The sequence below is a fragment of the Pezoporus occidentalis genome, unplaced genomic scaffold (genome assembly GCF_034315485.1).
Source record: "Pezoporus occidentalis ecotype Australia unplaced genomic scaffold, CSIRO_AGI_Poc_V1 ctg244, whole genome shotgun sequence".
Classification (NCBI taxonomy): Eukaryota; Metazoa; Chordata; class Aves; order Psittaciformes; family Psittacidae; genus Pezoporus; species Pezoporus occidentalis.
In genome coordinates, this window is record NW_026914330.1 from 144519 (window position 1) to 166296 (window position 21778).

General features: G+C 49.6%; 2 protein-coding genes across 3 annotated transcripts in view; both read right to left on the reverse strand.

Moving 5' to 3' along the window:
* SELENOI (selenoprotein I) overlaps positions 1-7062 on the reverse strand; it is a 31855-nt gene extending 24793 nt beyond the window's left edge. Inside the window, exon 1 of one of the 2 annotated variants that reach the window (XM_062622603.1) lies at positions 6872-7045. In XM_062622603.1, coding sequence (XP_062478587.1) covers positions 6872-7030 — 159 coding nt within the window. In that variant the 5' untranslated portion in view covers positions 7031-7045. Of the gene's footprint in view, positions 1-6871 lie in introns of both variants that reach the window. The other variant, XM_062622604.1, reaches the window with a different exon arrangement.
* A 4266-nt stretch (positions 7063-11328) lies between these two features.
* Positions 11329-20168, reverse strand: URGCP (upregulator of cell proliferation). The gene is made up of 2 exons (XM_062622614.1): positions 19671-20168; positions 11329-19581 (listed from the first exon to the last, which is right to left on the reverse strand). The coding sequence occupies exon 2, from the start codon at positions 19577-19579 to the stop codon at positions 12263-12265; it is 7317 nt and encodes a 2438-aa protein (XP_062478598.1). The 5' UTR covers positions 19580-19581; positions 19671-20168; the 3' UTR covers positions 11329-12262.
* Positions 20169-21778: the final 1610 nt, after the last annotated feature.

Genomic DNA, 21778 nt, shown 5'->3' on the forward strand with positions numbered 1-21778 from the left:
AGCTCAAATGATCAAACTGTGGAGCCCAGTGAGACCTTAGAGCAGCTTCCAGTGCCTAAAGGGGCTACAAGAAAGCTGGAGAGGGGCTTTTGACAAGGACCTGTAGGGACAGGACAAGGGGGAATGGCTTTAAACTGACAGAGGGGAGATTGAGATGAGATCTTAGGCAGAAGTTCTTCCCCGTCAGGGTGGTGAAGCCCTGGCACAGGCTGCCCAGAGAAGCTGTGGCTGCCCCATCCCTGGCAGTGTTCAAGGCCAGGTTGGACCTCAGGGGCTTGGAGCAAACTCGTCTAGTGGAAGGTGTTCCTGCCAGTAGCAGGGGGTTGGAAACATATGGTCTTCAACATCCCTTCCAACCCAAACCCATCTGTGATTCTGTGAAATACCTTCTATAGACAGGATCTGTCCAGCACACTGCACATGGACCACAGGCCCATTTGATGCCTGAGGTTCCCACCTTCTAAAAGGGTTGCAAGATTATCTATACTATTCTCTCCTTATAGCATTAGCTCTAACAAATGGCATTTGAAATGTCACCTTCCAGAGGCTGAGTGCCTCTCTTCTTGGAATAACAGACCAGCACCTTCTGGTACTATGTATGAGCCCCCCAGGGCCTGCCACGTTCTCAAACACACAGCTACACTCCGTACCAGATGCCTCTTCCACCCTCAGGAACATGCAGCTGGAGAAGGGTTGTCTTTTGCCAAGGCAAGAGATGTTACCCCTCACTGCTGCAGCCATGCTGCAGTGCTGCTATGGGCAGCTCTACACCAGCCACCTCGGTAGGAGAGCAAGGCTGGCATGTGCTGAGGTACTCCCCTCCATGCTGAGAGAACACAACCCGCTCACACCAGGTTGCCAGGCAAACCCACAGCAAAGTGCATGCTGCTGCAGAGAGAAGCTGGGATGAGCAGCAGGGATGCTTTCTCTAGCACTTCAACACTGCTAGCTGCTCCCAAGCCTCAGCCCAGCAGGCATGTGGCAGCAGACACCAAGAGGACTTCATTTTACTGCCCACACAGGTAATGGGACAAAGAACCTCTTCACAAGAGCCACCAGCCTCCCCATGCCACTGCTGGTTGCGTGTTACCCATGGCCTGCCATCACCAGCTCCTGCTCAGGAGAGAGGGGAGATAGGAATGGAAGGATTTTAGGGTGCAGGAGTTTTGCTATAAAAGGCACTTCCCAAGACCAAATTTGCTTTCCTCTTACTGAACTTATACTTGCTCCCAAAGCTTCTTAGGTAAGACTTCAGCCTGTCCCACCTTTGGACCCAAACACGTGGCACTGCCTTCCCTCTCATGTCCCTCCCATGTCACATGTAAGCAGCAGCATTCTCACATCCTCCTTTACCAGCATTTCCCCCCAAACCGTTACTCCTGAGGATAACACATACCCTTAAGGAAAGCCCAAGGTCCAGGCGGCATCACTAGAGAGGCTCATACCTGCACTTCCACCCATGGTGACAAAAACACACTAGCAGAGACCACTTACACACACAGCTGCAGCCTCATACACAGCAGTCACTCAAGTACTTCCCTTCCTCCTACATGAGCTGAATGAAAAAGCCATAGAGTGACCACACATCTGGCTGCAAGACATGCCCTAGGAATAGTCATCAGTGACTCCATCACAGCAGAAGACACTAGTACAGCACAGGACACCAAAGGGTAAAGCTGAATAAAGCAGAATTGCAAGCAGCTCATACAGCACTGGGCAGGGAAAGTCTACAGAAAATGCAGGGCACACAACTGGGACACAAAAAGGCAGTGACAAACCATCAAAGCTGTCTGTAACTAACAGCACAAGCAATGTTGCAGCACTCTGCCCTTGCTTGCAGTCGAGCAGCTTTTGGCACCGTGGCAGCTGCGAGCGCAGCCTCCCGACCCACTAAAGGGAGCCACAAGAGTCACAGTGCTGCAGAAAACAACGTGCAGCTCATCAAGATGCACAAGCAGGAGTAATACATGTGCTGCATGCGACACACAAAGCCATCCCTCCCACCCCTCTCCACTGCACTGGTAAGGCTCCATCTCACACACTGCATCCAGCTCTGGGCACCACACTCGAGAAAGGCAGCGACAACTTCCACAAGGGAAATTTGTTTGGGTTGCTCTGTGAAAACAGGACTGGGAGGCAGCCTAGAGGGAAGAAAGGGATATGTCTTTCCCCTAGAGAAAACAAAGCAGGAGCAGACACCTCTGTGAATGTTCCACATAGTCCCATTTTTCCCTCTCCCCATACAATTATAGAAGGTTTCCCAAAAGCCTGTCAGAAAGCAATCTGCAGATGGGTTTTTAAGAAGCAGATCACGACCTCTGGCATCCAACTGCAAGGTTTACACTCTGAAATTGCAGTGCCTGGCTGCATCTTGCTTGGCAGAAAACATTCAGTACTTAACAGAGCATCTGGTTTTGGGAGAGGACATTCAACACAGCAGAGCGCCTGGTTTGCTTTTCTTTGGAAGGTCAACACATGCATCCTGCTCTACAGCCTCAAAACAAAAGCTTTATTTTTGATACCAAGAGCTCCACCCTGACAAGCCAGAGGAAGCACTGGAGCAGACACACCTTGGACTTCTCCAGCACTCCAACTGCCACATACAGCATCTCCTCAGGAGAAGCCTTGCCATGCTGCTGCCAGGCAAGACTGTAACACATTAGTGACAAAGGACGTATTTGATTTGGCAGAGAAACCCTTCCTTCCCACTTTAGGTTTGCTTAAATTGTCTCCAGAGGTACATGTGCTACACCCAAATCACAATCTCCTACTGAGGAAGTGTTAGACGCACGATTAAACACAGTGCTTTCTGCTGTGCAGCTTCCTCAGCAGAGGAGCTCTTCAGCATCCCTTCAAGAGCAGCTAAAGGACGGCTCCCTCTACACCCCACCACCCGCGGCACTGAGGGAGCTGGTGACAGGAGCGGTGTACACCTGCCTCTCCCCCAGCCAGGAGATATGTGCATACTGCAAAGCTAAAACCATCCGGATTCCTGAGTCGCCGCTTCCCATATGCACTCCTGGCAGCAACAGGGGGAGTAAACCAGCCAGGGCTGGAGAAAACTGTGGATCATCTTGCATGAAGCAATTTTGCTTTTCCTGTATCAGCTGCAGGGACACTAGCTCCTCTCTGAGGACACATTCCTTCCCTTGGCTGCCTCTTCCATGTACCCCCAACTGTGCTTGCTCTTCTCCAAATCTATCGTGTGAAGGCTGGAAAGCTTCTGTCAGGTGCAGCTTAAAGGCTGAGGCAGTCAAAGGCTGCAGAGCTGTTGGCAGCAGGAACTGAAGGAGCCTTCCCGCAGAGGGTTTGGTTCTGACCATGCATCGCAGTTATGGCTGGTCCAACCTAAGCTCAAAGCCTCCCAGCTATGTTGGCTCCAAGTACAAATTCAAGTTAGACAACACAAGACACCTTCTCAGGTGATCTGGTGCTGCTGCCACACACTGACTCCTTCCACTCAGGTTAAAAACACAGGCTCACTTTGGGGATGAGGCACAGAAAGCAGCTCAGCAACAACTACATTACTCTTCTGTTCCTTTGCACTGCCATCCATACACATCCCACTTTGCTTCTTTCTTGCTCTGTCCATTTGGGATGACAGTTTATACTGTTGCAGAAGTTTTCTGGGCAAGAACTGTTAGTTGTATGCAGAAGGTCAATCAGCTTTTCATCAACAGAGTGGTGGTGGATCTAGAGTCACCTTCTAGGAAAGGAAAGGGCAGAGCAGACAGGCTGAGATGGACTTGTTAGGCCTGGAGAAGGCTCCAGAGACCTTAGAGCAGTTTCCAGTGCCTAAAGGGGCCAACAAGAAAGCTGGAGAGGGACTTTTGACAAGGGCCTGTAGGGACAGGACATGAGGGAATGGCTTTGAACTGATAAAGGGGAGATTTAGATGAGATATTAGGAAGTTGTTCTTCTTTGTAAGATGCTGATTCTGTGACAAGCCTCAATGCCTAAAGCAAGGCTGGAATATGCAACCCAGTATTAGAGATTTGGGCCTGGATGAGCCCTTTTCTCAAGGCTAAAATAGCAAAGAAAAAAAAAGCTTCCCAAGCAAACAACACACACAGGAGGGCAGCACTGCACAGACCGACCAGGGCTTCACTGCCCTCACGGCAGTCTGACATGCCAGCTCTGACTGCTCTTTTCCATATTTATTGCCATCTCCAGCAAAGCACTTTAACCTGCAGGTGCTCACACTACCCTGGGGAGCATATAAGACAAACCCTCAGCACAGGACAGAATGATGCTCTTTGAGCACCAAGCATGAACCTGCGTGCTCTTATCAAAGTCCCTGCTGACTCAGTAAAACCACAATCTCTCAAACAAAGCTACTTGTGCCAGTAAGACTGCACTCCTGCTCTCAGGACACAGGCAGCTTTCTTGGCCTCTGCCCATCCATTCAGCTGTGCCAGGCTTGGAGCGGTAGCTCCACCATCCATCGGAGACCTCCTTATACATTTCAGCCCTATGCCATCCCAAACCAAGGCCAGTAAACACAACACCAGTGCATAACTGGTGCCAGCAAGCGGCCAGTGCTGCCTACACTGTACTTAATGTGCAAGACAGGACCTTTCTCCTCTCCTTGGTCTGCATTCAAGGTCCTGTTCATAGATATAAGTGCAACAGTGTTTCATCAGAAGCACCTTCATAAAGGCCATGACCTGGGAGCAGGTCTTTGGTGCCTGCTAAACAAATGAAAAGGTTGCTGCACTTGCCTGCACCCTCCCAAGTTCAACTGCTAGCACTATCTGTAGAGGGTGGGGACCCCATTCTCACCACACGGGTACTGAGAAGGAAGGCAGCAACACCACAAACCCCTCTACGCACTGCTGAAAATAGGGTTAACGTGCAAGAGTCTCCCTGTTTAAGCAAAAACATTGTCTTCGCAGGAGCAAAATTAGTTACTTTGCAAGGCCTGGCTCAAACCTGAGTGTGTTTTACTTAACTTTTTCTAGCACCCACACAAAACTGCCATCTTTCACTGCCTTTCTAAACACAGATTTTACTGACAAATCCCCATACGCTCAGCTTTCCACAAGAAATCTCATGCAACCTGTCACATTGGTCAAACTCGCTCTACCAAGTCCATTTATCTCCACCTCATCAGCAATGAGCCTGCCAAAGGAGATTGTGAGGAAGCCCTGACCACTCCTGCCTCCACAGACTGCTCCAGGAGGAGCTTCACTCCCCAGATGTCTCAGACTTATCCAGGCTTAAAGGACACTCTGTGATTCACCCTGGAAGGATGACTGCAACATGGCCCAATGTGATGGATCCTAGAACAAGAACATAGGAGAAGATTAGGTAAAACCTTTTAGCTTCACTGTTGGTCTGGGAGAAGAAAAAATACAACAAACACCCTCCCCTCCGCATAAACACAATGTTCCCCTGTGTTAAAGATACCATATACTTTGGCCCAAATCAGCCCGTAGGGATTTAAACTGCTATGACAGAGTCCATCAGCACTTACAGAGCCTTTCTTCAAAGACTGCACACATGGCATGCTCAAGCAAAGAGACAGGGATAACATCTGACATGTTTTTGTTGGTCTGACCACACACGTAGCAGCCACAGCAAGGAAGCAACATGGTCCCATGCTAAATATGGGATCCCACACGCACCCACAGTCCCCTCCTCTGCAGCCCCTTTGTGGCAGGGGTGGCCACAGTGCAACCTGGCAAAGCACGGCGTGGTGACATGCCACAACTGCCTGCCTCAACCACACTGCTGACGGCCAAGGAAGGGGAGGGAGGACAAGCAAGCTGCCACAGCACCACTCAAAATCACACCCACATGGTGCCCAGTGATGCCCCTCACTCCCAGGGTCAGATCAGGGAGGGGGGCACACACACTGAATGTGCTCACACCACACTTGGTAACGTCATGTTGTGCTGTACTTGGACATGAAGATGTCTCCAGGAACATGCCTAGGGGAGCACAGCTGGCACGAAGTCACACTGCCACTGCCCCACACTCTGCTGGGCACAGACTGTCCTCCCCAGGCGGCAAACAGCCTGGGAGTGCCTACCTGAAGCACAGACCTGCTCACACTGCACTGTGCTGGACGTTGTACCCTGCAGCACTGCACGTGGCATCCTCGTTCCCACTGGGAAACAGGCTGGGGGTGCCCAGTTTGCACACAGACACCCCTCGGCTCGCTGCAGAGCACATGACAGTCCCCTGTCCCCGCCAGCAAGGAGAGGGTCCCACGTCTCACACTGTCACACCTTCAACACACTGGTCCTTAATGCACCGAGCCCCCCACAACCGTGAAAGAGCTGGGGGGGGGGGGGCTAAGGGGAAGAAGCATTTCATCATGCTGCATTGCACTGGGGCCCCCCTACACGGCCCACCCAGGAAAAGGGCATGGGGAGGGATGGGTGGGGGTCCTGCATGGAACCGAGCACCCACCACGCTGCCCCAGACCTCACCGCACCCCACAGTGAGGCAGCGGCTGGGTGGGGGGGGACACGTTTCATACAACCACCCTTTTAATACACACACACATGCACCCGGGACGGGACCCGACCCCACTGCCGCTGGCTCCCCCCACGGAACCAGGCCCCGAGGCTCCCCCTGCACGGGGCCAGGACCTACGGCCGCCCCCGCCTCCCCGCAAGCCACAAGTGCTCACGGCAGCTCCCCTCTCCCCAACTCCCGTGTCCCACAGCACCCCGAGCCCCACGACACCCCCTCCCATAGCGCCCAGCACCACACACACACCCCGGCACCGGGTGCCACTGCAGCCCCCGCCCAAATGCCGCCATTCCCAGGGGGACCCGCCTGGACATCCCCTCACAGCGCAGGGCCCCGAGGAGCCCCCAGCCCCACGGCCAGGCCCCCGACACCCGCGCCCCACCCGTACCTTGTACTTGCTGAAGCCGGCCAGCTGCTCTGCGGTCACGTACTCCATGGTGGCCCCCACGCCTGCTCCAGGTGCCAGTACCGATCCTCCGTTCCACGCCCGCCCTGGCCCTGGCCCTGACCCCCGCCGGCCACCGTAGCCCGCCTCTCGCCGCCGCATCGGCCCACCTGGCGTGGCCGTGACGCCACGGCGCCCCGCCCGCCGCGCGAGGGCGCCGCCTGTAGAGCGGGAGGAGCGTGGCGCTCGGGAGCGGAGCGCGGGCTGGGGGCTGCGGGCTGGGGGCTGCGGGCGGCTCCCGTAAGCGGCTTCCTGGGGGAAGAAACAAGGACGCGGGGAGGGCCCGCAGGGGTTAGGGAGAGGAGGAGGAGCCAGGCCCGTGGCGGGCTCCTCTCCCGGGGGCAGCCTGCTCTCCCGGGGGCGGTGGGGCCGGCCTGGCTCTCCCGGGGGCGGTGAGGCCGGCCGGGCTCTCCCGCGGGCTGCTCACCCCCGTGTCCGCGCCCGCGGGCCGGGAGGAGGCACGGGGGCTCCAAAAAAACCCTCTTCGGGAAGGGGAAGGGGCAGGGGCGGCCCCCGGTGGCTGAGCATCCGCTGAGGGGAACAGTGGCATGGTGGCCCGGGCAGTGCTGGGTTTAGTGTCGGACTCGATGATCTTAAAGCTCTTTTCCAACGCCAGTGACTCTGAATCTGTAATTTGTTTCCTTTTAAAGAAAGAGAAAAGTGGTTCAAAGGGCCAGGTTGGCCTGGGCTTGGAGCAACATGGTCTAGTGGAAGGTGTCCCAGCCCATGGCAGGGAGGGTTGGAACTGGATGAGCTTTAAGGTCCCTTTTGACCCAAGCCAGGCTGAGATTCTATGGTTCTATGACCTTCCCAATGCAGCTGGGACTTGGGACCATCCCAGCTGCTGTACATGCTGAGGCCAGGATCAGCAGAACCCCAGGAGGAGCGTAGATGGCAGGACTGAGGTGAAGGGAATGTCTGGGTTCCACAGGGAGTCTGGCCGTGTCCCACCAGCTCCAGGGACAGGTGGGACAGGAAATACATGTTTGGGATGCCACAGGGTGGGGGTGGGAGGGGGTACACACAGGGGGAAAGAACAAGAAAAGTAGAGCAAGGAAGGGGAGAAAAAGCAAAAGCAAAGGGTGGTGAGGCCCTGCACAGGCTGCCCAGGGAAGCTTTGGCTGCCCCATCCCTGGCAGTGTTCAAGGCCAGGTTGGATGGGGCTTGGAGCAACCTGGTCTAGTGGAAGGTGTCCCTGCCTGTGGCAGGGGTTTGGTACTGGATGAGCTTTAATGTCCCTTCCAACACAAACCATCCCGTGATTCTATGTTGGTACACAAAAATCTCCGCCTCTCCATTTACAGCCCCATCCTGGCCTTCCAGCCTGTCACCCTAGTCCTGTCACTTGCATTTTCTGGCCCCTGTGACAGACCCCCACCAGTCAGTTCCTGCACAGCTTTCCATTCATATCTCAACATCATCAGGTCTTTTGCCTCCCCTATCAACTCCTTTTGAGCAAGTCAGTTATCCTGAGAACCTTAGTTACAAACCATGCATCCTTGTGTCCTTGCATTCCTTCCCACAGCGGTGTCCACAGGGAAGGACATGCCAGGTGATCCCTGCAAAGAAGATTCAGGCCAGGGTGGACTGGCAGAGATGCTGACACCCACAGGCCTCCATGTAGAGCACTGCCTCCCTGTACTGGAGAAGGAGCTGGAGGTTACAGGCACACAGACACCTGAAAGATGAAGACTACCGAAAGCTTGCAAGCTACGCACAGTATGCATGGGAGAACAGAAGCCCTGAAAGAGTGCTTTGGCACACATGATGTGGTAACATGAACACTGCAACCCCTGGATACAGCCTGGGCCAAGGCCACTCTCCCAGCCACTCCAGCTTGAAGTTTGCTGGTGAATTCACATGCACAGCCAGTTTGGGCTGTGACCTGTGGTCCTGCTCCACCCACCAGTGCTCAGCCCTTCACTCACCTCATTCACACCAGTGGTTGGTTTTCAGGCCACGCGCCATTCCCACGCCAGAAGCTGTAGGATAAAGATCCTCACTCACTCCTGTCATTGCACTGAGACCCCTCTTGCTCCAGCAGCTGACACCAGAGGCATCTACACCCATGTGACTCCAGGAGCTGGAGTCAAATCCACTCACGCACATGCAGGTCTCACCACTCGCTTTGTCCTTGCAGCACACACTCACACTGGTGAGGCTTGTTTCTGTGGAGGCAGTGTTCTCACAGGAGAAAGGATAATTGGTACATAAACTCTGAATAATCCTGAAAGATATAGCAAGGCCATGAGAGGCCCGAAGAAGCTTAAGCAAGCAAGATAAGAAGAAGCTGGAATTCACTGAGTTATGAGAACTGTGGACTGTTGGCAAGCTTTCGAGGTCAAGTTCTCACACCTGTGCTTAACCAATTATATGTTAGCCACTAAGGGTCTTCAAGACATGTATCCAATCATAATATGCCAAATCACTGTAACTGCATGTAAGAAATAGTATATAAGGAGTTAAGGCTTTGTAATAAATTTGGCAATCGCTTGATCACATTGATCATCTCTGCGTTGTCCGTGGGTCCCACATCAGCATGTTTCCACGCCATTGTCTCCATGTCTGTTTTGTCAGGGCTGCATTTTGGGTTTGGTTGCCTTTTTTAACTTTAGTTTCCAACTGACCAGCACCTGCTCTGATAACCTCACTGAAATAACTTCTCGGGCTCCCTTTCATCCGTTAGTGTGACTGACCAGGCTTGGCTCCCACCACAGGCTCCTTCACAGAATCCTAAAATCACAAAATGGTTTGGGTTGGAAGGGACCTACAAACCCCTTTAGATGCTGCTGGTAAGAGCACATAGGATAAGAGCCCTTGTCCCTGCTGCTCCTGGAGCAGATGCCAGCTTCTTAATTGCCAGAGCTAGTTCAAAGGTGCTCTCTAGGGCAGGAGGTCATAGAATCACAGACTCATAGCATGGTTTGGGTAGGAAATGACCTTCAAGCTCATCCAGTTCCAACCCCCTGCCACAGGACAACTTCTTCCACTAGACCAGGTTGCTCCAAGCCCTGTCCAACCTGACCTTGAACACTGCCAGGGATGGAGCAGCCACAGCTTCTCTGGGCAACCTGTGCCAGGGCCTCATCACCCTGACAGGGAACAATTTCTTCCTAAGATCTCATCTCAATCTCCCCTCTATCAGTTTAAGGCCATTCAACACATCAGCTGTTGGTCAGATTTGTTTAACTGAATGTTCTTGTTTATGGCTTCCTCCCCTTCTTATTATCCCTTGAGACATTAAAGAAGGTCCTTCACCCTGAAGAGCAGACATTCACCATCCACACAGACCTTCGCCCAGTCGCCACCTGCCTTGTCTTCACAGCACAAACACTGAGGTCACACACAACTGCGCCTAACTTGAAAATAAAGGATGCAGAGATCAGTCCAGTCTAACTCAACTAGTTTATTAGCAAAGAGTAAAAGGGATTATAGTGAATAACCGCTTTAGCCAATGTTCCAGGAGGGCTTGTCCTTGGATTTCCAGTGGCCTTGCAGGAGCTGCACAGCAAAAACTGCCAGCCAACTCAGTGGTGCAGTCCTGGCTGGTTACGTGTTCTCCAGATCATGGTTCCACTGCCACCAGCCTGTCCTGACAGCAGGAACACTAACGTCACACACTGCTGATGGCTGCTGAGGAAGCTGCAAAGAGACGTAATCCTCCACATTGGTTATACAAAGATTTTCACTCAGCAGCTAAGCAAAGAGAAGAGCGGTTGCTTAGCAGTGGTGTCGTGGTTTTAACCCAGTCAGGTAACTTGTTCACTCACTCGCCCCCTTCTTTCCCTCCCCCTACTCCCGGAGGGACGGAGAGGAGAATCGAAAAGAATGCAACTCCCACGGGTTGAGATAAGAACAGATTAGTAACTAAGGTATAACACAAATCACTACTGCTACCACCAATAATAACAATGATAAGGGAAATAACAAGGGAAGAGAATACAACACCTCACCACCAGCCAACCGATAACTCGCCCCCCCAAGCCAGACCAAGCACCGACCGATACCTCCTCTAACCCTGCAGTCTCCCAGCCCTTCCGGGTAACTCCCAGTTACCTCCTGGGCATGACGTGCTGTGGTATGGAATACCTCTTTGGTCAGTTTGGGTCAGGTGTCCTGTCTCTGCTTCCTCCCTGCTTCCCCTCCTCCCTGGCAGAGCATGAGGCTCACAAAGTCCTTGGCCAAACCAAAACATCATGGTTATCAGCTCTGTTCCCAGGCCAAAAGTCAAAACACAGCACTGCACCAACTCCCAAGAAGGAGAAACATGACTGCTACTGCTGAACCCAGGACAGGTGGCTAAGAGGTGGAGGAAAGTTCAACAGGCCCAGACAAGAATGGCTCATCTTGACAAATGAAGTATGCTTAATAAACCACTAACCAAATTAAAACTTAAGTTTTCTAAAACTAACCAGATTAAAACTTAATTAAACCACTACCTAAATACACATGTGGTGTTAACTGCCTTAACAATGTCAGAAACAGAACAGCTACTAACCTGAGTACTAGCTCATTTTATCAATAGGAGGTCGATAAGGGAGTGGTAATACTGAAAAGTAAACCAGCAAAGCTTGCAGCCAATATTGAGCTGCTTTCAGATCCCACAGCCTTTTCTTTAAGCATGACAAGCACTTGCTGGAGGAAAAACTTACTTCTGTCAGTGTCACTTTTATTCTGATAGCAGCTGATAAAATTGGTCCTTTCAAATGCTGCCTTTGCTCTTCACCTGACACTCGGTCTTAACCTTGTTCATGTGATTCCTCGCTGCAGGAATGTTTTTCATTTTTGATATAAGACAAAGCAGAGGTTAATTTCTGTGGTGAAAAAGGAAGAGGATTCTGAATATCATGAAGCAAGGGGATTTCTGAGGCAGGAGTAGCACGCCTTATTTCACCCAACTTTGTCAGCAAAATTAGGTATCATGCATGTAGCTTGAGGCTGCATATGTATTTTATATATTGTATATTGTAACAATAGTTTGTGGAATTACTTATACTATGCTCTTCTAAAATGCAAAGCGGTTGCAGTTCTTCCTACATATTACAGAATCTTAGAAAGGTTTGGGTAGGAAAGGACCATAAGATCATCTAGTTTCAACCCCCCTGCCATGGGCAGGGACGCATCACAGTAGACCATGTCCTCCAAGGCTCTGTCCAACCTGGTCTTGAACACTCCCAGGGGTGGACCATTTACCATTTCTTTGGTCAACATGTTCCAATGCCTCACTGCCTTCACAGTAAAGAACTTCTTCCTTATATCCAGCCTGAACTTCCCGTGTAAGTTTGAATCCAATGCCCCTTGTCCTATCACTACAGTCTGTGATGTCAACCTGGCCTAAAGCTTGTTCAGTTCATCAAGCACTTCCTGCTTTGTAATTCTCTGCCATGAGGCAGGGATTTCTCCTTTGCCATGAAATTTCCCATTGTGCAAGTTTTCAAGCTCTGTCCTGAAATGACACACAAACCATTTCCAGTACGCTTGCGTTGATGTATCAGGAAGAATTAGCCAATTGGAATAAGGAGGTCCTGCATCACGGTATTTCTTGTAGGGGATCCATGTGTTTTCACCAATCCTGAATGAATTGTTACTCACAATACTACTAGAACAAATATCAATGACCAGATTGTCTGTTTTATACCAGCTGTAACCTGCCAAAACTTGAGGACGATGGAAGACAAGCTGATGGTCTCCATCATGATGTGGCATAGTGTTTGTGCAAACAGCCCCACAAAAGGGACACTTATTCCAGCATCCTGAAAATTGCTCAGCCAAGATTGCATGAGGCTGCTTTTCAAATATGCTCATATCAGAATTAGGAAACTCTTCCTTGAGACTGTCCTTCATGGAAGCCAATGCTTCTGTCATGGCATTTTTCAGGAAGTCTATGTCATTTATCTCCTGACGCTCAATGCTCCTCAGGTTGCTTCTGGGCAAGATTAGCACTTCTCTAAGTGCCGTGCAAAATTCATCCAGCCAAAGAGAGATTTTGTCATTTCTGTCTCTTCTGTCTTTGACAATCTTGGTTGATTGAAAAACAGCTGACAGAATGCTTCCATAGAGGTGAGTAAGGCAGTCATCTAAAAACTTCTCCAGCCTCCTGTTCTTATCTAAACAGTACATCTCAACACGTCTCTCAATGTAACTCTTCATAAAGTCTCCTGAGAAATTAAGATACTCCTGGAAATACTCAAAATTTTCTTTTTCTGCCAGGTATTTCAGTATGCAAACTTCCAGAGAGGATCTATTGCCACTGAAATCTGGCAGCTTAGACCTGATGTCTTGAGCTATGGTAAGAGCTGTCCTCTCATAGATTGCCTGGCGAAGAGCCGAGGCAATCTTGTCACACAGGAAAACAGCAAACGCTGTGATAGAAGTGGCCCCTTGCCAAGACATCTGGAAATATTTGAAGAAATCTTCTCTCTTGTTCACCAGGTAGGTGCATGGATCATTTGCTTTTCTAAATGTTTCCTGCATGCTTTTAAATCTTTTTGCTGCCATTCTGCACAGATACAGAGATAAATCTATTGCATAATCTGTATTAAAACTGTATTTTGCATCGCTGGGGACAGAGCTCATACCCTTCTGTACTTCATTTAGTATTTCATGAATAAAACTTTGACTATAATCCCTTTTCTCCTGTTCCTTCTTATCAATGTTCTTTGTCACACACCTTATGATGTTATCTGTAATGTGTTCTATGTTGCTTATATCAGCATGATCAAAATTCCGAGCAAAGTTAAACCAACGTTTTTTCTTAGCGATGTGTTTTTCAAGGTTAACAGAAAATGCTTTGGTTTGGGGAAATTTCCTTATCCGTGCTAGTAAGTTAGGTTCCTTAAAGTGATCTAGAAGGACTTCTTCTATTTCCCTATCGATATCAACCTGTATCAGAGGGGGTGCAGCAGAGAATACAGCAACCCACGTATTCCAGAGACAATCAAACTTGTCTCTGAGTTCACTTTCAGTTAATCTCTGGCCTTTTAGAGACAGAGCCATCTCCCTACTCTTTTCCAAGAGCTCACTTTCATATTCTGACTTCTTTTCATCCAGTTTATACTGGTTCTTCTTTAGTTCAATCAGATGCTCACACTTCTTTCTAGTTTCACGAAGGAGAGATTCCTTTAGTTCATTCAGCTTCAGTTCTGTGATGACTCTCCACTGGGCCAGTATCTCATGGTCTTTCTCCTCAGTGAAATACTTTTCCATCTCTTTCATGATGTCATCACTTGTCTTTTGCACTACATTTTCAAGGCTTTCTCTGGGGACCTCCTGCATGTCCCCATTCCGAACTTGATTGTCCAGTTTCATTTGCAAGTCTAAGACGTGACTCCTCATCCGCCAGCTCCACTGGCCAAATGCAGTTTCCAGCTTCTTGTACGCAGCAATCTCCACTGAGTTCTTGAAGCTGAAAATGAAGTTTTCATTCAGCAAAGCATTCCAGAGATCACTAATACGAACTTTCAAGCTTGAGAGCCTCAAAATACTGCCCGGTGGTCTTTTCTCGGCAGCTTGGAGAATTTTGCTCTTTAATTCCTGGACGTTCTGGCTGTAGGTGGGGTTGGGTGGTGCCATTGGGGGGTTTCCTTCCCACAGGTGAGAAAAGTAATGAATATGGGTGTTCACATTGAAGTAAATGACGTCACTGAAGCAGCAGGCATCACAGAATTCTTGCTGGGCAGCTATCACAGTCATTTCATCCAGCTTTTCCTGGAGGCGCCTTCTTCCTTCCATGTTTTGTTCTTTGGCAGTTATTTCTCCCACGTTTTGGTGTACAAACAGGCAGCTTGAGGAAAGTTTTACTTGCTTCATCCTCAGAAAAGCCTGGACGGCAATCTGGAGGATATCTTGCATTTCTGACGGATTTTCTCCAAAGATGTTGATCAGAGTCATATTGCCAATGCCAATGACAAAGGTGGCCAGCTCATTGTCATGGTTAAGGGACTGTTTATTGGCCATCTCTATGGCACGAAGTCCCTCTGTGTCAACAACTAGCATGTAACTGAAGCCCAGATCTCGTTGCAGCTTCTCATCTACTTTAATTAACTGCATAAACGCTCCCCGGGTGCATCGCCCTGCACTGACATTAAACTGAAGACCAAACATGGCATTCAGCAGGGTTGACTTCCCTGTGCTCTGGATGCCAAGCACTGAGAGAACAAATACTTGTTTGTCCCCTAGCTTATTAATTAATCTGTCAAAGATTGCATTGACCCATCGTAATGGTATGTAAGAAGCATCACCATCCATCAGCTCGACAGGATACCCTGAAACCATCAGATCAGCTGCAATTTCAGGTAGTTTGACAAAATGTTCATCCTTTGAGTTCATCGATTCCAGAGCTTCATAAATCTGCCCTACCTCTCTCAAAATATGCTCAAGGCCAATGGACGAATAGTTGATTTCATTGGAGATGTCATCTATATTCTTCAGCAACTGAGGTTTCAGGTAAGTTTTGTCATTGCTTTTCGTTATTGCCATGATTTGAGACCATAACAGGTGATATTCTTTCTTCAGTTTGTCAAGGTGGTCGGAAGACAGATCATCCATGAAAACCTTCATCCAGTGCAGAAAGTATTTCTTGGTATCTGCTGGCTGTGACTGGAGAAAGCCAAGGACTGATTTCATCAGCTGATTGAGAGGGAATGCTTGTTCTAGTTGTTTTCTTCTTATTGCTGACTTCTCCAATTCAGTTTGGCTCCGATGATGCTCTATGCTCTGGTTCCTCTTTTCCTGCAAGCGAGTGAGTTCTTTGTCCTTTTTGCACCACATGTACCACAGTTTTCCTTGAAGAGGCAGCAGCTTGGATTTGATCTCAAACAACTTCTCTTCCTTCAGAAGCTTCACCAATGCCTTTGCCTTTTCTTTGGCTGTTACACATGCATCTGTATCTTCATCGACTAAGAATCCATGCTTGTGAGCTTTGTCCAGGCAGGAATCGAGGCTGAAAAGTGTGTTAGACCCTTCCACAAGTTCTCCAATGGTTTTTTTCAGCTCGCCCATTAATTCTGCTTCGTTTCTGTTCTTGATACCTATTCTTCTGTTTTGGCTAGATCGGCCAGTGGCAATGCTCTCTTTTTCAGTGAAAAGGCAAACCAAAGGCGTCTGGGACTGCCACAGGTCACGTAAAATTTTCATCCCTTTCTTGTCACTCTGATCAGACTTGGCTACAAGAACCACGTTCACAGCTGATATCTCCTGTAGAAACCGTAGCTGTTCTTCGTGGTGCCTTGCATCTCCGTGCAGGTTACAGAAAGCAACACAACAGTCAAAGCTGTCATCATCACTGCCCCGGGGACAGTACCAGGAGATCTCCACAACACCTTTCATCAATACACAGTCTTTGGTGCTGCCTTTGCAATGCCGGTGGAAAAAAGTGTCATGTTTGCTCAGCAGAGCATTCAGGATCTGAGACTTGGAAGAGGAAGTAGAACTGCCAATCCGTATGAAGGACACGATGGGTGTCTCTGCTTGATAAATGAATTTGTTTTTGTAACTGTTAGTTCTGGCCTGCTTTCCTGGCTTCTCAGCCTCTTTCCAGCTCTTCTTTATCTGGCTGAGGGACCAGAGGGGAAACTCTATCTTTGAAGTGCACGGGTTTGGTACCAGGAGAGGTAGTGCAAATTGGCAGAAAGCAAGCTTTGTTGAAATGTACTGTCTCATGAAATCATCAGCGCAATGAAAAATTGCCATCTGGAGGTCCATGGGGTGCACACAACTGTCTTTGGGTGCAGATTCAGGGGCTTCATCCTCCCGGTCAGTGAAAAAGTCATCAAAGGAATCCGAGGGTTCATGCTCTTGCTCTGTGGGTTTTGGCATAGGTGCGAGTCGTGGGTTGCTCTCACCCCTGCAAGTCAGGTACCTCACCCGATAATCCACGGTTAATAGCTTTTGCAGGAAGTAAAATGGTAATTCATTGTCGTTGCTAGGGTGGCTGTCATGTAAAGATTTCTTGTATATGATGTGGAAGTCTTCTGTCCCCATCTTCCTTGGATAGTAACTTTCCAGTCCAAGGCGCTTAAGTAAGTGGAGGAATTCTTGATTTGTAGTTGCTTGATTTGCTTCAGCTTCACTGCTCTCTGATTTGGATTTGGACTGACTGGAAGGCTCTGTCCTTTGAAAAGTGTCTTCCAAGTCTTTGATTATACTGTGTTTCTTCAGATCGTCACGTGTGTCCTCCAAGCGCCCACTGACGAGGGAATCCAAGTCCTTTTCCAGCATCTCCCAGTCTTTCAGTGCACGGTGCTTTTCAAAGAGAGTTTTTACCTCTGTGGACCATAAGTTTTTCATTTGATCTTCCATGAAAGTTAAACGCTCATTCTTCTGCTCAGGTGATACCTCTTTATATTCAGGTGTTACCTTTAGACCTGTCAGCACCAGGAAAGCCTGAGCTCTGTAAACATCTTGTTCCTTCAGACTCAGATACTCCTTATGTCCCTCTTGCATTTCATTTATCATGAAGTTAATTTCTGGACATCCAAGGAGGTACTGAAAATTGTTCCCTTCCATCTGGTATCCTGTGCTGGTCATAATTAGAAGTACTAACAGTTCTATGTCTTTCTGTGCCCTTCCCCGGAGAACCTGGAGTGAGGAATAAACAGTAGAGCTTATAGTCAAGGTGGCTTTTACCTTTGCTTCATGAATGGCAGATGCTGCAGTTTCTGGTGCATAGGTGACTTCCTGGATGTACTCCTTCATTTGCAGCAGTGTCTCGGTGAGATCTTCAAGCTCAGAAACACTGAGAGTTTCAGGAAGCATGGGCTTCCTATCAAAGATCCATTGCATAATGAAGGAAGACCTGGGGAAGTCCTTGACAGAATAGACATAAGGATCCAGGAGGCATTTCAATAGAGACTTGATACACATGGTGTTTACTGGAGGTGACTTTCTGAAAAACAGAACAGTATTCACAAGGAACTCCTGCAGTCCTTTGTCTGACAGGCATACGTTGATCCAGACATTATGGGTTTTGGTTTTTTCATACAGATTCTGTTTGAATGTTAGCAGTGTGGACAGTTTCTCTTCATCTACTGTCACCTCCCAAGCCTTCACACACTCCATGAAAGCTCTGGCCTCTTCCACTGCACTGACCAGTTCCTCTCCAAACATGATGCTGACACTGTGATTTGTTAATGCTTCGTATGCAGCCCTGAGGCTGCTGCTCATTTGATAGCTGGACTTAAAATCACTTCTGTGATTGAACAGGATTATATCCCACACTGGGATCAATTGAAAGCCTCGGTCAATAACACACCAGGTCGTGTTATTAGTTACCAGCCCCAATTTCCACTGAGGAAGAAAATTTGTCTCTGGTGGGCCCCCTGTGTTGGTCACGTCATGCTGAACTCCTGTGTGGGCTCTCCTTCCAGCTCTTCCCCGAGAAGTAGCATGTGAGCTGTATTTTGAACCTTCCACATCCACACCCATGCTGATACCGAAGCTGCTGTAGGTGGCACTTACATAGCCATTCAGTGATTCAGATACTTGTTGCTTCATCTCTTCCCGTTGCTCAGCTCTGAATCCTGCTACAGATGCCTTCCATCGGAATATCCCCCCAAAGTGGAGGGGACCCTGGTTTACGTGGGACCCAAATGTGCTGAAGAAGCTCTTACACCTGCTTTTCAGCATGTTGGACCTGTCTTCTTCTGGAACACTGCTCAAAAGACGCTCGATGTCTTTCAGCTCCTGCAGGGCCACATCTGTTAGGCAAAGCTGATGCTTTTGGAAGTAGCAGGAGGCCAGAGGGATGTAGTGGTACTTGGTGGTGCAAATGTAGCTCTGCTCAGAGTGGGACTGGTGGGTCTCCTCCGACTGAGAAGAGCTGCTGTAATCTATGTCACTGCCAACATTAAACCCCCAGAACCCAGCTTTGGCAGAAATGGTGATGCTGAACCCCAGCCTCTCCATGGACTTGGTGAAAGCAGCTTCTGCTGCAGAGGAGGAGAACTCCTTCCTCTCAAACAGAGACCCTTGCTCTGGACCAGCAAGCCTGAATCCATCCGGAACTTGGATGAGCTGGTCTCGCTTTGCCAGCACATCCTCAAAGCTGCTGGTTTTGTAGATGCCCTGCAGGGCCAGTCCCCCTGACGCCCGCCTCAGGACCTCCATGTCAGAGACAATTTCAGCCCTGCTCACTATCAACTCCTGCTGCTCCAGCTGCTTCTGGATGTTCTCCAGCAAACCCACCAGTGACTGCTCTGGTGGTGGCCAGTACTCTTTGGGAATCTCAATGGCTTGCCACAGAGCCTCCTCTTTCGCTTTTATAGCATCCTTGCTGTGGCTGTGGCTGTTGTGCATTTCTTTCAGCTCCTTCACGAGTAGCTTGGCTGCTTCTTGTCTCTGCTTTGCTGTCTCCAAGTGCTTCTTCTGCACCTCCTCAAAAGTCTTTTCTGCATCTTCTTTGTTGACTGTTACTCCCAGGAGCTTTTGGAGAGCCTTTTTTTCCCAGGGGTGCTTTACTTTAGGCTCCAGCTTAAGGTAGTCTTCATATTGCATATGTTTCAGGGCTTCCTTGGACTTGACTCCCAGTATTTCTGACAGTTGGGGAAGCCATCGTTTATCATCCAGTCCTTCTTTCTCACATGCTTCTGCCAGTAGTTTTTTTGCAAGATTTGCCTTTTCATCATCCTTTAGTATGTCCTCCTGTGAGGCCATGGCTGTGGAAGAATAAAACAGTCTCTTTGTAAGGTGTGTTGTCAGAGGCCCCAGCCTCCTATAAGAGGGTATAGGATCTGATTCATCTTACCTCAAGCAGATATTCTCTTTGGTCAGACACTTGACTTTGCAGAGGACACAGAGAGCCAAGCTCCCCAGCTCAGCTGAGACAGCACACCATCACACAGCAGGCCTGCTAGGCAAGGCTGGGGTTTAAGAAGAAGATGAGAACTACCTCAAGAATTCAGGAGGAAAAACACTGGGAAGGAAAGACCTAAAATCCTAAAGGAGAAAACCAGAGTCAAGAGATGGCAACCCATCAATGCAGAGGACTCATTCGAGGAAGCAGTGGAGGCATCCCCCTTCGCCTGTAATGACAGCCCAGCCAGCAAAGACACATCAGGGCCTTTTTGGGGTGGTGACCACACTGGGGTTTCAACTGGGACATAAATCAACATACCCATTGTGTACATTAGCCCAGGGACAGTTTGCAAAGTATCTCCTGCTTTAAGAGGCTCTTCTGCATACAGCACAAGGTGGCTCAGGATAGGACTCTAAAGCCTGTACACCATAATGACATCACAGCAAGGAAAACCAAGCCTATCCATGATTCATGTAATCATGGAATGGTTTGGGTAGGAAAGGACCTTAAAGCTCATCCAGTTGCAACCCCTGCCACAGGCAGGGACACCTTCCACTAGACCAGGTTACTCCAAGCCCCATCCAACCTGGCCTTGAACACTGCCAGGGATGGGGCAGCCACAGCTTCTCTGGGCAACCTGTGCCAGGGCCTCACCACCCTCACAGGGAAGAACTTCTGCCTCAGATCTCATCTCAATCTCCCCTCTGTCAGGTTAAAGCCATTCCCCCTTGTCCTGTCCCTACAGGCCCTTGTCAAAAGCCCCTCTCCAGATTTCTTGTCAGCCTCTTCAGCTACTGGAAGGCTGCTATAAAATCTCCCCGGAGCCTTCTCTTCTCCAGGCTGAACAAGCCCAGCTCTCTCAGCCTGTCTCCATAGTAGAGGTGCTCCAGCCCTTGGAGCATCTTCGTGGCCTCCTCTGGACTCACTCCAACAGCTCCGTGTCCTTCTTATGCTGGAGCCCTAGAGCTGGTTGCAGGACTGCAGGGGGGTCTCACCAGAGCAGAGGAGAATCCCCTCCCTCGACCTGCTGGTCACACTGCTGGTGATGCAGCCCAGGACACGGTTGGTTTCTGGGCTCAAGCGCACACTGCTGGGTCATGGGGAGCTTCTTATTGACCAACACCCCCAAGTCCTTCTCCTCAGGGCTGCTCTCAATCCAGTCTCTGCCCAGCCTGTGTTTGTGCCTAGGATTGTCCCAGCCCAGGTACAGGTCTCACTCCTGATTTCTGGAGAGGAGAATCACAGCATCATAGGATCAACTAGGTTGGAAAATATCTTTAAGATCATCAAGTCCAACCATTACCCCCAGACTGCAAAGACCACCACTAAAGCATATCGCTGAGGGCTCCATCTACACGTTTTTTGGACATGTTTTTTGATTTTTTTTTTTTGCTGAGTGACGGTGATTCCACCATTTCCCTTGGCAGTCTGTTCCAATGCCTCCATTGACCACCCTCTCTGAAGACATTGATCCTAATATTCAATCTAAACCTCCCATGGCACGGTTTGAGGCTCTTTCCTCTTGTCCTGTCACTTGTTATTTGGGAGAGGAGATCTACCCCCACCTCACTACAACCTCCTTTCAGGCAGTTGTAGAGAACAATAAGGTGCCCCTTGACCTTTCTCTTCTCCAGACTAAACACCCCCAGTTCCATCAGCCATTCCCCATCACACTTCCAGATCCTTCCCCAGCTCCATTGCCCTTCTCTGGACCTGCTCCAGCACCTCATTGTCTTTCTTGTAGTGAGGGGCCCAGAACTGAACACAGGATTTGAGGTGCGGCCTCACGAGTGCTGAGTACAGGGGGACAATCACTGCCCTGGCCCTGCTGCCACACTCTTGCTGATACAGGCCAGGATGCTGTTGGCCTTCTTGGCTGCCTGGGCACAAGCTGCTCATGTTCAGTAGCTGCCAGGGAGCATCCTGAGGTTCTTTTCTGCCGAGCAGCTTTCCAGCCACTCTTTCCCAAGCCTGTAGTGTTCCATGGGGTTGTTGTGGCCCAAACACAGGACCCAGCACTTTGCCTTGATGAACCTGAAGATGGCTGGTGTGACTCT

Bases quoted from the DNA above. Each gene is read 5' to 3' on its own strand.
- URGCP (XM_062622614.1), bottom strand. From the start codon at position 19,579: ATGGCCTCACAGGAGGACATACTAAAGGATGATGAAAAGGCAAATCTT.